The 16,423-nt window shown below is 44.4% G+C and overlaps 1 protein-coding gene across 5 annotated transcripts in view; it reads right to left on the bottom strand.

Annotated features, from left to right (window-relative positions):
• Positions 1-1,256: 1,256 nt before the first annotated feature.
• The window catches only part of LOC142750030 (cAMP-dependent protein kinase catalytic subunit alpha), a 51,630-nt gene continuing 36,463 nt past the window's right edge, over positions 1,257-16,423 (bottom strand). For all 5 annotated transcript variants that reach the window (XM_075858745.1, XM_075858747.1, XM_075858748.1 and 2 more), the window contains 7 exons: positions 12,649-12,747; positions 12,218-12,300; positions 11,961-12,087; positions 9,102-9,197; positions 7,010-7,132; positions 4,715-4,879; positions 1,257-3,640 (listed from right to left, as the gene is read on the bottom strand). In XM_075858745.1, coding sequence (XP_075714860.1) covers positions 3,515-3,640; positions 4,715-4,879; positions 7,010-7,132; positions 9,102-9,197; positions 11,961-12,087; positions 12,218-12,300; positions 12,649-12,747 — 819 coding nt within the window. In that variant the 3' untranslated portion in view covers positions 1,257-3,514. The remainder of the gene's footprint in view (positions 3,641-4,714; positions 4,880-7,009; positions 7,133-9,101; positions 9,198-11,960; positions 12,088-12,217; positions 12,301-12,648; positions 12,748-16,423) is intronic.

Here is a 16,423-nt window from a genome sequence, read left to right as displayed (position 1 = left end):
TAGGTCTGCTTTCAGGAAATAGATTTGGTGCGGGGCTGCACTCACTTTTCAAGGTGCGTAATCCATGTTTTCTAGATTCTATTTTTAACTTTTTTAAATTTCCAGCTTAAAATCATTTGTGTGGTCTCTCCAGTTCTGGTGATAATTTCACGTAGACAATACATGAAACGCGTATGAAATCTAAACTTCTATTTTTAGGAGGTGCGGTGCCTAATTTTTTTTTTTTATACTTGGGTCCCACTTTTAGCCACAAACAATTACATTTTTTGACTAAGTAATTACACGGACTCAAAATTGCAGGAAGGCACCTGTGCGCATAAAGCGTTGAAAGTTGTCCCAACTTAACAGAGGTGCAAAATGTGCAGAAATCCCTGGCAGCGAGAGAGTTTACTTTCTATGGGCCTGACGGAGATAACCCAATACAGCACTCGGAAAAACCTAAGGGTCTTTATATCCTGATACAAGTGGATGAGATACATGATAAAGTTATGTCATGACAGGAGTAGAATCTCACTAATATCGGGCGCGTAAAAAAACACGCGCAAAATAGTACATGTCACTTCTTGAGCCATTTTTCATTGACGCTCTAGAAAAACGGCCACGAAAAAAGGCTGAAAATCAGATGCTTTCTATTGAAAACCGCTCTGTATTTTCAGAAGTTTCTGATTTTGTGTGTGCACATAGCCTTACACTAGCAGAGTAGTAGAGAGCGAATGAATCTCTGCAAACCATGAAGTTATATATACCATTCAGGGTCAGTGGAAAGTTGGGGACACACATTTTTTAGGACTGTGCTCCAGGAAGGTCAATCTACTTTTGCTCCATCATTACCTTTCATCAGCGCTGACGGTTTCGTTACCCGTGGACCTAAGTGAATCCATCCTCAGGAGAATGTTGCACTACATGTGCTTTTTTCTATACACAATCAGGACTCCCCCTTGTGGTCAAATCAGAAAATCAATGTTGCTGTGAAATGTTCTTGGACCACTGAACCACTATACGTGTGCTAGAGAATTTCAGGATTAAGTGTAAATAACCATTTTCTTGTAATACACTCACCCCAAACAGTTTTATGCATTTCTGAATATTTCTTCTAAAATCTTGTCTAAAGCCATATTTCTAGCCCTGGATAAAATACAGAGAAATGATATCAGATTATATTCCATTTCTTCAAACACGAGCAGGGACTGAATGAAAAATGGACGTACGGCTTTTGATATCACTTTCATGCGGAACTTTTTTTTTTTAAACAAAACTTTATTGGTAATTGTCTCAAATGTTTACAGTATAACATGTAAGAAGTGAATGTGTGTGTATATATATATATATATATATATATATATATATATATATATATATATATATATATAAAGTTTATTTAAGTGAAAACGTAATAGAAATTCACAGATCTGCCCCCAAATGATCCCACTTCCCTCACCATCAACGAATTCTCAAAAGCCAAAACCCCCATGATGTCATAACATCACAGGTCAGAAGAGGAGCGGCCCATCGTTCGGGCCTCAACCAACATTATGATGGATAAACAAAAAAAAACACAAAAAAACACCACACTTGGGTGCCAACTAGCTATGTACTGCCCCATGACTCTAGTCTACTGGCCATGGGGGACCCACTTGAGAGCCAGAGTGGATTCATAACATTTCAAGATTTGCCATTTTAGTCTACAATACTCAAGGGTCTCCCGTGTCTACTAAAATTCTCAACCAAGGAGGTTTCTAGCTGTAGGGTCCCCATATCCACATCTTAATACTTTGAGCTGGCTCAGAAACTTAAAAGTGGCTGCACGAGATATGAAATACATGGCTTCTTTCTTCCAGAAACACTACCACTCTCATCATTGGGCTGTGTCGGGTATTGCAGCTCCAATCTTTTCTTCATGTAACTGCAATATCAGACACAACCAAAGGGCAAGGGTGGCGCCGTTTCTGTAAGAAACCAGTCTTGTTTTTCGAATCTCAAACAACCCATTCCAACATCTACTTAGAAAGAAAGAGCAAATGAACAAGCCTTCACCTCCACGAAGGAAATGGTGTCCTGTACACATTTTCAAGGCCATAAAGCCGACGTTTCTAGAGCTGCCCCAGACATAGATATCAAATAAATGCATATCTACTGTGATCTTCCCACTAAAAAGGTGACTACACATAGAAAACATGTAACTATGTCCACTAAATTGTCATCTAAGACTGTACTGCTAGCTTGTGTGATGGGCTGAAGGGACCTTCACCAAGGTATGGCCTGTATTACAATTGCAAGAGCCTATGGGGCGTGGTGGTGGTGGGGGGGGATTGCCGGAAGAAAAAAAAACGGAGCCCACTCGGACACCGTTCACTTCATTCGTGGCCTAGTACTTATAATAAATAGAAATGGGCAACCGTGTATAAACCTAGTCTACACTGGAAGACGCTAGAAGATGCCCTTTGTTGCATCTTCTGGTCTCAATTGATGGCATTAGACCAATAATTAATCTCTCAATGCTGTCTAAATTGTGAGCAAATCACCAAAACAGATGACAACCAGGCAGCTCTTGAAAACATTAGTGCCTCATTGCCTCCAGTCCAGAGTCGTGGCAAGTAGTAAGAACGTTAACCCTGTGTAAATATTAATCGCTCAGGACCTTCGCAATATTACCAACTCACTCAACAGATGGCCTTCAGGTCAACCAAAGCCTCAAAAACACTAACAACCTGCTCCATTTAAAAATATAACAAATGGCGTCATCCTGACCAGAAAAGTTTGGTTCCTCTCCTATAACCACTCCTTCCACACCAGATAAAAGTTATCCTTGTAGGAAGCCAATAAATATATGATTGGACCTACCAGAAGAAGGTTATGGCATCAATGATGGGAGAAGGGGTTAACTCAGAGGCAAAAATGTGGGTACGTGAACTTAACAGTTGTGTAAGGTGGGGGACAATGGTGGGGAATACGGGCGGGGAAAAGGGGTAAAAACTGGCACTTCAGTTTAAAAGTCATTCTAGGACAAGGAAAGCTGGGCAACAGGACAGTGATTGGCAGGGAGAAGAATTCAGATTAAAACAGTTCACAATTTATAAACTATGTAAACTAAATGATTAAAAACCAGTAGCCAAGCTCTTCGGATGAAAATGGTTAAAAAAAAAAACAAAAAAACATAGGCCGCATCCTGAAGGACATAGGCCCTGCCCCTAAGGTTCTGACTCCACCCTAGAGGAACCAGTCACATTTAAATAACTTCCTTGGCCCCTCTGATCTGTCAAGGAGAGAAGCAAAAGTGTGAGGGAAGTGGGGATGACAGACTGGGGATCTCCAGGACCAATCGAAACCAGCACCACCAGATCCAGGATAAAATAAGATGGCCGCCAAGTCGATTCTGCACCACTAATAAAAGCTAGAGAGGTGGGAACTGTGAAAGGGGAGGAGAAGTTTGTGTGCCGGTCAGCGGCATTCTCTCCATCGGTCTCGCTTGATCTTGGGAGGTCTTGAGTAAGGATTCCTCCTCTCAATGCGCTCTTCAGAACTCAGAGAATTCTTTGGCGCACTTATCTGTAATGGAGACTCTGATCTCCTCTTCTTCATAATCATCAAAATTACTGGTGTCACCTGGGCCCTTGCACTTCGGTATGAAGGGAGCCTCCACCTGAGAGAGACCGAAAAATAAGAGCGAATTGGTGAAAAATGAAGACACGAATAGTGCAGTTACCAGGATCTTCAGTGAGAACATTAAAGTACACGACACTCAGAAGACGTTCAGTTAAAAAATTTTTTAGAGGGGTTATCCACGAATTTATATTGGACTAATTGGACAGTTATGACACACACAGTGGTGCTTCTGTACATGCATTTGTATCTTGTACTGCAGGTCAGCAACTGAACATCTAAAAAAATCCTGCTGTGCCAGGGTTCTCCAGCAAGTGCCATGTCCACTTGGTTCTGCTGATCAAAAGGGTTGGACCCCCACGATCACACATTCATGATCTATCCCAAGAATAGGCCATCAAGGTCATGTTTGGAAAACCCATTTAACAGATCACATCTTTGATTACATGCCGGAACTAGTCCAAAGGGACGACACATGTGGCCAATCACAGCCTGTTTCAGTGATGTTTCATGAATAGTAAAGTCACTAAAGTGGGCTGTGATTGGCCAGTCAGCTCATGTGACATTATCATGCCAACGTGTAAACATCGATAAGTGACTGAGCCTAGCATGTTTTAATATCGCTTTAACAAATGTCTGACTTGTTTACAGTCATGTTATACACTTTGATTGCTGGTACAAAGGGTCAGAAGTGCTTAGCGCTGTACTCCTTTGCCTATGATTGGCTGATCCTGTGAGAGGCGGGGTTAGTCTTGTAGGGGCCTTAGACTTTCTTTGAGCCCCTACACTGCTTTGCTCTCCCAGGATTAGCTGAACAAGTCCAAAAGTGCGCAGCGCTCAGTTCCAGGACCTTCAGTCCAGTAAGCGACAATCTCAGGAGCTGGACCCCCACTGACCAAAACATCGGACATGTAAAAAGTTTGTTGAAACAGAAGGCACCTTTTAAAAGTTCTCATTTCTGAAAGACCCCTTTAAAGCTGTCAGTTATATGTCTGGTGGGTCACTTCTTCCTGAGGGTTCTCGCTAGACTGCCCTTTATAGTTGTCCTTGTGGTCCCATTTTGGGAAAACTTGACATGATTGGATGGACAATTAGTTATGAGGCGAGACCGTACCTTCTTCTGATAAACTGCAATCCAATCTGTGGTGCTGAACCATTTATGACCCTTGATGTCTGTCACACCATTCTTTAGGTTCCCAAATCTCTTGGTAAGGTCAACCTGCAAGAGGTTTCTGAGAAGATCCTTCAAATCAGAACTGAAGTGTGAAGGGAAACGAACCTGTTAACGTAAGAATATCCATAAAATGTAAAAAAAAGTTTCCACAGAACACATTGTGGCAGATCTATAAAATGTACAAACGCTGTAAAAAAAGGGGTGCAGGAAACCGCTAAATGTGGCATCTATTCAACACTGGATACATTTTTTTAAGCTACTTTTTGTGTTATCTTAAACAATAAAAATAGTCAAATTATCATTTTTGACACTTTACTTTATAGTAAACCTGATCATACTAAGCAAAAAACTTATGTCAATCCCACCCGGGACTATTACTAGATAACCTATACCTATGTTCTACCAATAGGGGGGCACTTTATCCTTAGACCCAAAAGGTTATAGAGGAGATCTCAAGTTACAAGTGGGATTCCCTGTTAACACGAGCGCCACTACTACACCACAGAGAATGACTACTCTCTCAAACATCCCTCCAACTCTAGATTTACAGTGAATTTAGAAAGTCTTCAGACCCTTTCAATGTTTACATTTTGTTATGTTGAGGCCTTGTGCTAAAGTGAAGAAAAAAAACAAACAAAAAAAAACAAAAACACATTTTTCCCACATCATTCTTCATTGAATACCCCATAACGACAAGGAAGACAGAATTTTTGACACTTTTTAAAAACAAAAAGCTCAAATTTGCATGATAAACAGCGTTTGGATATCTAGACAGACAACCGATTACTTAGAGGCTCTGTCACTAGTTTAGTAATGCCCTATCTCCTAGCTAATCTAATAGGTGCTGTCACACCGAGAACGCTAGTGAAAATTGTGTCCCCAAAAATCTCTTATTTAAAAAAAAAGTTATGAGCTTTTTTTCCCTACATATGCAAATGAGGCTATACTAGACAAATGGGCGTCAACACCAGCGATTCTCCTGGGGTGGAGCCTCCTCACAGCCTCTGACGCTGTCCTATCAGCATGAAGCTGCTTCACACAGTGTGAGAGACTCAGGCTGGAGGGAGGGGGATCACTTCAAACAGCCATATCTCCGGCTGTGGACCACCTAGAATAGCGGTACTGGTGTCATATGAAAGATGAGATTCTAATCTAATCAATAAATTCTAGCTGTGAAATAACCGGCGGTATCACCAGTTAAAACCACATTTGGGAATGGAAGCTGTATACTATATGCATATACAGTTCCCATTCCGGACTGTGTCTTTAACTGAAGATACCTCAGGTTGCTTCACAGCTAGAACTCTGAACCTGGTGGCATATTAGAATAATTAGAAAATATTAGATTCTCATCTTTCATATGCCACCAGAACCACTGTCACTCGAGCCTCAGTCTCTCACACTGTGTGAAGCAGCTTCATGCTGATAGGACAGTGTCCGAGGCTGTGAGGAGGCTCCACCCCAGGAGAATCGCTGCTGTGGACACCCACTTGGCTAGTATAGCCTCATTTGCAAATTTAGAAAAAAAGCTCATAACTTAAAATAATGCTAGTGAAAATTGCACCCCAAAACGTTTATTATCAGTGTAGTAATGTCCAATCTGCTAAATTAGTTAGGAGATTGGGCATTACTAAACTAGTAACAGATCCTCATTAAATAGTCGTCCTGGCTTGCAGCCTTCGTTTTGAGCACCAATATTGCTCACGTTGACAACACTTCAAGAATTATCCCCTCCCCCCACTCTTCAAAGAAAAGCAACCATCGTACATTATCAATGGGAACAACTCTCAGCTCCCACTCACTTATGGCACACATTATATCCTAACACAGCAGTTTGTCACTTCATTGGTTACAAGGGGTTCTCCAGCCATTTTCTATTGATGGCCGACCCATGGCCTCTTCAGTGTTTACCTGGCAGAGCGCTGTACGCATTTGTAGCGGCTGTGCCAGATCGCAGCTTGGTCCCATTTACTTGATGGAACCAGAACCACAATCCCAGTCACAGCCGCTACGGATGTGTATGGCGCTGTGCCTATAAACTGGGAAAAGGCTGCGTCCCCTTCAGCCAGCTAACCTGCGGGGGTGTTGGGAGTCGGACTCCCACAGATCTGATATTGATGGCCTATACTAAGCGTAGGCAATCAATATAAAATCTCTGGAGTACCCCTTGACAATAGAAGTAAAAAGGAGCTATGGAAGTCAAGATGAGAAAGTCAGATGAACTTGGACACTAACCTTCCCAGATACGATCTTTTCATAGATCTGAATAGGCTGGTCAGCAAAGAAAGGGGGATAGCCTGCGGCCATTTCATAAATCAGGACCCCAAGAGCCCACCAGTCCACGGCTTTATTATACCCCTAGAAAGTGGGAAGAGAGGAATCATTAAACTGTATACAAAGATAGTCCTCTGCAGTTTACTAGGCAAAGACATCACCCCAAGAGCGTAGGCAAACACGGGGCACCGAATGCGGTGAGCGGCCCACCGTTAGAAACGACAGTATACCTATATAGGACACAATTGCTTCATGAGAGGGGAGATCTATGCAATTGTGGCCATATTGATTAGGGAGAAAGTGGTCGTTTTTTATTTTTTGGATACGTATACATTTGCATAGTATTTATAGTTCGGGGGAAATGGTAAACATTTCAGCAAAATGCAATTTGGACAATGATTTTCTGACATTTATCAAACTGTAAATGTATTCTATTATACCAAACCGGTTCATTACTTAAAAGGGGTTGTGCACTCTGGACAATCCCTTCCAGTTAAAAGGGCCACCTTGAAAATAAGCGGATCACAGGGTGTCCTGCTGCTGGGACCCCCTGAGATTAGCTGTAATGTGTAGGATCACCAGAAAACAAGTGTTCAATTTTCCTGCAGCGCCATCACAGGAGAAATTAAATATTACACAATTTATTTTGAAATAAATTGACTATCCACGTAATGTATGGCCATGCTGGCCATCAAAACATGCTTTTTGCCTCTTCTGGTAGAATAGGAGCCTATGGGTACATTTAATGTACACGCTGGCTGTTTTTCCTTTTAAACCTACAGGCAAAACGCAGTGTGGAAGGGGCTGAGGTCTGGTGAATGACCCGGCCATTGAAGAATATTCCATTTCTTTGCCTTAAGAAGCTCTTCGGTTGCTTTCGCGGCTTGTTTTGGGTCATTATCTATCTGTACTGTGAAACGCCGTCCTGTTTTGCAGCATTTGACTATAGAGCGAGACTTTCTGCTCATATTCAAACTTCAGTATTCATCCTGCTCCTTCTATCCATAGTCACATCAACAATACACACCAGTGACAGTTCCACTGGCAGCCATTCATGCTCATGCCATAACCCTGCCTGCAACGCGTGACAGATAAACGTGGCATGCTCTAGATCTTATTGATCTCTTTATACAATTCTGGTACAAGTTCATCTTGTTTTCATACGTCCAAAGTATATTATTCCAGAACTGGGCGGCTTTTTTTTTTCTTTTTATTAAGCAAAGTCTAATCCGGCTTTCTGTGTTGGAGTATTACCAGTGGTGCGCACCGGGTGATGAAACCGGTGTATTAACATTCATGAAGAGGTCTCCGGATTGTAGACTGACAGTGATACGCAGCCTCCTCCAGTGTTCTTGACTTGTCTAGATGTTGTGAAGGGGATTTTTAAAAAAAAGAAAACAATTCTGCGGTCTTCTTCAGTAGTGGTCTTCTGTGGTCCTCCAGGCTTCTTTGTGTCGCCGAGCTCGCCAGTGTATATCTTCTTTTTAAGAATGTGCCAAATTGTGGATATGTCCGCTAACGTTTCTCTTATCTCTCTGATCGGTTTGTTCTGTTTTTCCGTCTAATGAAGTGCCAAATTCTCTTGAATTGACACGCATATTGAGAGTTCCCATGAACAGCTACCAAATGTAAATTCAACACTTGGATTCAACTTCTCTCCATTCACTTCAAATGGAGCTCAGCTGCAATACCAGACAACCCATGGACAGGTGTGGTGCGGTTTTTGGAATAAAAGCAGCCATATTTTTTTAACCCTCTACAACCCCTTCAATTTGTCACGAAATAACGAAGGAAGATGCCGCGTCCGGCCATTAAACTGATCATCAGTCAATTATCAAATTACTTTGGAGCCTGTGAAAATGGAGGGACGAAGTTAAAAATGGCTGTAACTCCTTAATGACTAATAAACCCCTTTGAATTAAAGTTGAAAGTCTCCACTTCAATCACATCTACACTGCTTTGTTTCAGATCCATTGTGGTAGTGGACAGAGGCGAAATGATGAAAATGGTGTCACTGTCCAAATGAAAACATTTACTGGAATCTGCTTCTCACCTTGCTAAGAATAATCTCAGGGGCCAAGTACTCCGGGGTCCCACACAGAGTCCAAGTTCTTCCCTTTACTCTTTTGGCAAAGCCGAAGTCGGTCACCTTGGTAAAAAAAAAAAAAAAAAAAAGTCAAAGTCAGTGATGGGCAGAGACACTGAAGATAATTCACAATGCAGGTACTCTACTGGGCACCACATCCACTGTGGGGGTACTCTACTGGGCACCACATCCACTGTGGGGGTACTCTACTGGGCACCACATCCACTGTGGGGGTACTCTACTGGGCACCACATCCACTGTGGGGGTACTCTACTGGGCACCACATCCACTGTGGGGGTACTCTACTGGGCACCACATCCACTGTGGGGGTACTCTACTGGGCACCACATCCACTGTGGGGGTACTCTACTGGGCACCACATCCACTGTGGGGGTACTCTACTGGGCACCACATCCACTGTGGGGGTACTCTACTGGGCACCACATCCACTGTGGGGGTACTCTACTGGGCACCACATCCACTGTGGGGGTACTCTACTGGGCACCACATCCACTGTGGGGGTACTCTACTGGGCACCACATCCACTGTGGGGGTACTCTACTGGGCACCACATCCACTGTGGGGGTACTCTACTGGGCACCACATCCACTGTGGGGGTACTCTACTGGGCACCACATCCACTGTGGGGGTACTCTACTGGGCACCACATCCACTGTGGGGGTACTCTACTGGGCACCACATCCACTGTGGGGGTACTCTACTGGGCACCACATCCACTGTGGGGGTACTCTACTGGGCACCACATCCACTGTGGGGGTACTCTACTGGGCACCACATCCACTGTGGGGGTACTCTACTGGGCACCACATCCACTGTGGGGGTACTCTACTGGGCACCACATCCACTGTGGGGGTACTCTACTGGGCACCACATCCACTGTGGGGGTACTCTACTGGGCACCACATCCACTGTGGGGGTACTCTACTGGGCACCACATCCACTGTGGGGGTACTCTACTGGGCACCACATCCACTGTGGGGGTACTCTACTGGGCACCACATCCACTGTGGGGGTACTCTACTGGGCACCACATCCACTGTGGGGGTACTCTACTGGGCACCACATCCACTGTGGGGGTACTCTACTGGGCACCACATCCACTGTGGGGGTACTCTACTGGGCACCACATCCACTGTGGGGGTACTCTACTGGGCACCACATCCACTGTGGGGGTACTCTACTGGGCACCACATCCACTGTGGGGGTACTCTACTGGGCACCACATCCACTGTGGGGGTACTCTACTGGGCACCACATCCACTGTGGGGGTACTCTACTGGGCACCACATCCACTGTGGGGGTACTCTACTGGGCACCACATCCACTGTGGGGGTACTCTACTGGGCACCACATCCACTGTGGGGGTACTCTACTGGGCACCACATCCACTGTGGGGGTACTCTACTGGGCACCACATCCACTGTGGGGGTACTCTACTGGGCACCACATCCACTGTGGGGGTACTCTACTGGGCACCACATCCACTGTGGGGGTACTCTACTGGGCACCACATCCACTGTGGGGGTACTCTACTGGGCACCACATCCACTGTGGGGGTACTCTACTGGGCACCACATCCACTGTGGGGGTACTCTACTGGGCACCACATCCACTGTGGGGGTACTCTACTGGGCACCACATCCACTGTGGGGGTACTCTACTGGGCACCACATCCACTGTGGGGGTACTCTACTGGGCACCACATCCACTGTGGGGGTACTCTACTGGGCACCACATCCACTGTGGGGGTACTCTACTGGGCACCACATCCACTGTGGGGGTACTCTACTGGGCACCACATCCACTGTGGGGGTACTCTACTGGGCACCACATCCACTGTGGGGGTACTCTACTGGGCACCACATCCACTGTGGGGGTACTCTACTGGGCACCACATCCACTGTGGGGGTACTCTACTGGGCACCATATCCACATTGCGGGTACTCTACTGGGCACCATATCCACAATGCGGGTACTCTACTGGGCACCATATCCACAATGCGGGTACTCTACTGGGCACCATATCCACAATGCGGGTACTCTACTGGGCACCATATCCACTGTGGATGTACTCTACTGGGCACTATATCTACAATGCGGGTACTCTACTGGGCACCATATTCACTGTGGATGTACGTGTATTGTAATGGGCCTTTTGAGAGGACACCGTTACACTACGATGGATGGATCAGTTATTCAAAGACTAAAACCTGGGAAAATATGTTACGTAGAATCTATCACTGAAAATTCTTTCTAATGATTTGCATTATTACAGAGCATTAAAGGAGTTCTACTAGACATTTATATTGATGGCCTATCCTTAGGATAGGTCATCAATATCAGATCGGAGGGGTCAGACTCCCGACACGCACACCGATCAACTGTCTGAAGGGGCTGCGTCCTATACAATGTTTACGAAGCACAGCACTGTACACATCCGAAGCAGCCGTGCCAGGGATTGCAGCTCAGTTCCATTCACTTAAATGGTATGAAATTGCAATCCTAGGCGCATCTGCTATGAATGTGTACAGCGCTGTGTTGGGTAAACACTGAAGGGGGGGGGCAGCGTTTTTCGCCGCAGCCCCTTCAGTCAGCATATCGGCCAGGGTACCGATCCGATATTGATAACATATCCAAAGAATAGGCCAACAATATAAAATGCCTGAAGAAACCCTTTGATGTCCTTCAAACCAAAAGCTACCCCTTTTTAATCAGCTAGGGAACTTCAAGTACCACCATGCCCTGCCTGTTACTGGAGCAGTTTTGTCTAATTCCATATAGCGTACACAATGTAAAATAAAGTACCTGTATGTAACCCTGCTGGTCTATAAGCAGATTTTCTGGTTTCAGATCTCTGTATATAAGATCCAGGGAGTGCAGGTATTCAAAGGTTAACACAATCTGAGACGCGTAGAAGCGGGCGTGAGGTTCACTGCATTAAAAACATTTTATTTAGTTATTACGAACGAGCCAAATTAGGTTAAAAATAAACGCCTGCCCACCAAGATCAGAATAATAAGTGCCCCAATGCCAACATCCGTACATTAACACTGCGTTAGTACCTGAAGCGTCCAATCCTACGCAGGTGAGAGAACATCTCACCCCCCGCTACATACTCCATCACCATGTACAGATTAGTATTGTCCTAAGAAGAAAAAACGCAAGGCGTTAATGATGGCACCAAAATATCAGCGGCGGGAGGGACTGAGGGGCGAGCAGACAGCGGAGCGGCGGGAGGGACTGAGGGGCGAGCAGACAGCGGAGCGGTGAGAGGGACTGAGGGGCGAGCAGACAGCGGAGCGCGGGAGGGACTAGCAGACAGCGGAGCGGCGGGAGGGACTGAGGGGGCGAGCAGACAGCGGAGCGGCGGGAGGGACTGAGGGGGAGCAGACAGCGGAGCGGCAGGACATAGAGATTGTGGATATGGGTAGACTGGCATATTTTTATGGTCTTATCACCAAACAAGGAAGAAAGAGGAGGTCACCGCAATCACCTTAAATGAATACTCCAAGCGCACAAGGAAAGGAAAGTTAACAGCCTGTAGGATGCGCTTCTCATTCAGCGTGTGCTCTATCTGCTTCAACTTTACCACCTGAAAGAAAAAAAAAGCAGATTATTATACATTATATCATAAGAGATCAACACTCCTATAATATTCGGTAATAACGGAGTGCAACATGGACATGTCTGAACGTCCCCAGTAATAATAGGAGACGGCCTAAACCATCACAGAAAGTTCTTCATAACACGATGCTGTCACGCAATGTTCCTGGCTGCAGGGAACGAGTACACCCAAAAAATGACACATCATTCCTGGAACACCTCACATCCTACATGATGGAATGAGCCGAATAACCGTAGTGTACGATAACTAGATCAGCAGATAATACACTCAATTCCCCTGATAATCATGGCATCCTCCTGTTATTTCATCATGTTATGCCCCATATTGAAATCGAAAAGGAGCTGGGGGGATTCTATGTTTGCCCGGACACCTTACATAGGTCCTCCATTACCCAGTCTCCAATTTGCAGGGGGCTGGCAGGCCAAATTAAGGAGAAAAGTGGACTTAAAAGGAAGGCGTCATGAAATTTTTTATTTTATTTTTTATCATATTGCTTTTAATATGATAACATACATTTGATGCAATTTTTTTTTTCATCTCCGTATGTGTCGATTAACGACATACAGAAATGTAATACGGCACATACAACCCCATAGAGAATGCGAACGGGAGCCGTTCCAGTCACTACAGTGTACGCCGTCTGTGTGGGAACAGCGCAGGCGCCGCTCCAACACAGACCAAAACAAAGCTCGTTCGCAGAGCGAAATCCGGCGCAATTTTCATGTGGACCGGAAGCCGCGGCCGGACAGTAAGACGACGACTTCTGGCCGCGGCTTCCGGCCAGATGTTCAAGGAAGCGAAGGCGCCAGGAATAGGAGCGGGGGCGGCAGGAGCAGGTAAGTTATGTTCGTATATGTGATGTGTGTATTATATTTGTGTTCTACTGTCTGCTAAGCCCTGTATCTAATCCTCCTACACTGTGCAGTCGCTCAGAAAATGGCGGCACACAGTGTAGGAGGTTTGAACATTCAACCCCCTCCTTTCTCCTGGCACTAGCCAGAATAAGGGAGGGGGGATCGTGTGAGGACACTAGAGCGAGTGTGTCTACCCTAAATTTGCAGCATAAAGCAATGAGGTTGCTTTACCACATTGACCATGCTGCAATTTTGGGAACTGCTCCCTCTAGTGGCCAGCACATGGAAATGTTATAAATTAGAATCTAATTTATAATATTTCCTGACTTGCGAAAAAATTAAAACAATGTGTAATCACTTAATTAATAATTGTTTAACTAAAAAAATGCCATGCTATGCGATTATGTGGGCTCTGTTGCGCTAGCTTCCACATACCTTAAAGTGGATTGGTCTTTAGATTTAGTGCTGCAACCCCGTCTAAGTTTTCCCTGCACAGTGGCGCTCCCTGTGATCCGCTGTGCAAGGAACCACAGACGGCTATATTCACTTGAACAGGGTTGTTCTGCAATTACCTGCACAGTGCCAAAGCCCCTTCTTTCTCAGGATCGGTGGGGGTCCAAGAGATCGGACCCACACCAATTATAAAAAGTGATGGCATATCCTAGCAATATGCCGCTATATATATATATATATATATATATCACTTTACAAGATGGGAATATTCCTTTAGGAACCCTTTGCACCTGCCAACCTGCTGTAGAGTTAGACATTATCAGGACGGATTTTCAGCCTCAGGATGTAAACAAAAATGTTTAAAATCTTTAGGTTCTTTAGCTTTCTCTGCTAGACTATACAGGAATTCAAGAGCTTGTATAAATTCTCGCAGTGTGATAGAGGGGGGTTTGCTTTCTCTTTGATAGCACTCTTTTTTAGGTGTTATGTCCCTTTAAGTTCACGTATACTAGTCAAAAATAACCTAAAAGCACATAAAAAACAAAAGAAAAAAACGTATTAAAGAAACACCTACACAAATATGTAACTCATACTGACTCATCTGCCTTTTCAAGATGTATCGTTATGAACATAGACCGTTTTTAATTCGCGGCCATAGCAATTTCAGAAGGAGGGAATAATTAAACAGGTAAAGAAAATGAGAAGTAAAACTTTATTTCTGATCATTTTCTCAGGACCATCACAAACTTCCTTCCAAGCACAGTACATAATACAGTATTCCGGTCTGGTAATTATATCTTTCACAAAAAGGTGGCGCCACCTACTGGACACTATGAGCAAAACACTAACACCAATTCTATTACGTATGTAACTTACTGGTTTAATCCCGTTTCATGTTCTGCTCCTAAACAATTTTTGCAGTAAATGTCACGAAATAGCGTCATCATTGTAGAACCAATTGTTACAGGATACTGAAGACAATCCAACGCAGGCTTGAAATTTGGGCCATTATATCTGCTCTCTATAAACCTCCATGACAATTCCCATACAAGCAATCGTATTTCTTAATGGGTGTGGCCTGAGATGAACGAGACCACTCCCTATTTATTTCTTTCTTTTCAACAAATTTTTATTGAACATTTTTACATTTAGGTAAAAGACATATATCAAAAACAGATTAAAATAAAATTGAATATAAACCATTTCACTCAATGAATTATAATGTTGTTATAAAAAACAAAATGACAAGCATTCGTGAATGCAATGACAGTAAATGCAGGATCAATATATGAAGAGGAAACATCCTATACAACAAGAGACAGAGGAGGGGGGAATAGAAGGGTTGGGAAGAATATAGCGGAAAACTGGGATTGGTAAGGGGGGAGGAGCCGGTCAGAAATCTAGAATGAAAAGAAAAGTCACTGGACTTAATAATCAGTGATCATATTGGCAGGTAAGTGAGGGTATGCGTAGCTAATCCAGGGCGACCAAAGCGACTCAAACCCGGCAACCCTATCTAGTAAGATTCCTGTGAGTTTTTCGTTCACAAACATCTGGTCCATTCTAGTTTTAACCCCTGCAAAAGTTACTGTATGTTTTTTCCAAGAGTGGGCTATAGTTATTTTTGCAGCCAAAAGGATATAAGAGAATAACCGAAATTGTGCGTTCGTAAGCTCTGGGGGTTTGTGATGGAGAAGGCCTATCTTCGGATCTCTTCTTATAATAATGCCAAACAGACTTTGGGCGAGACCAAATACCCTACTCCAGAATCGGGTAAGCTTAGGGCAGGACCACCAAATATGGAGCATGTCACCGGGAGAGTGGCAACCACGAAAGCAAGAGGCAGGGTAGGTGGGAAAGGCACGTGCAAGTCTGCTAGGAACCAAATACCACCTCATCATGACTTTATAAGCCGATTCTAAAATATTTGTGTTAATGGAGCAGTGTGATACTATACTCCAGATATTATGCCAATCTGCTGGTTCGAGCGTCACCCCCAGATCCCGGTGCCATCTATCCACGTATGTGTGGGGAACAGGTGTGGGGTTGTTAAGGAGCCATTTATACAAGACTGATATGATCCCTTTAGTGTTAGGGTTGTTTTCGCAGATTCGCTCGAACTGTGAGTAAGAGTCTGAAGCAGTCTTGTTGTGGAGAAGAGAAGTAATCCAGTTCTTAAGTTGTAGATATCGGAACACTTCGCCGATGGGAATCTGCTGAGAGGTCTGAAGCTCACAGAACGAGAGAATCCGGGAATGGGTGGGCGTTAGAAGATGATGGACTCTGAGTATACCACTAGTCCACCACCATTTAAAGGCTTGGTAATTGTCTGTACC

Source organism: Rhinoderma darwinii, chromosome 3, assembly GCF_050947455.1.
Source record: "Rhinoderma darwinii isolate aRhiDar2 chromosome 3, aRhiDar2.hap1, whole genome shotgun sequence".
In the NCBI taxonomy this organism is placed as follows: Eukaryota; Metazoa; Chordata; class Amphibia; order Anura; family Rhinodermatidae; genus Rhinoderma; species Rhinoderma darwinii.
This window is presented reverse-complemented; position numbering and strand designations above follow the sequence as displayed.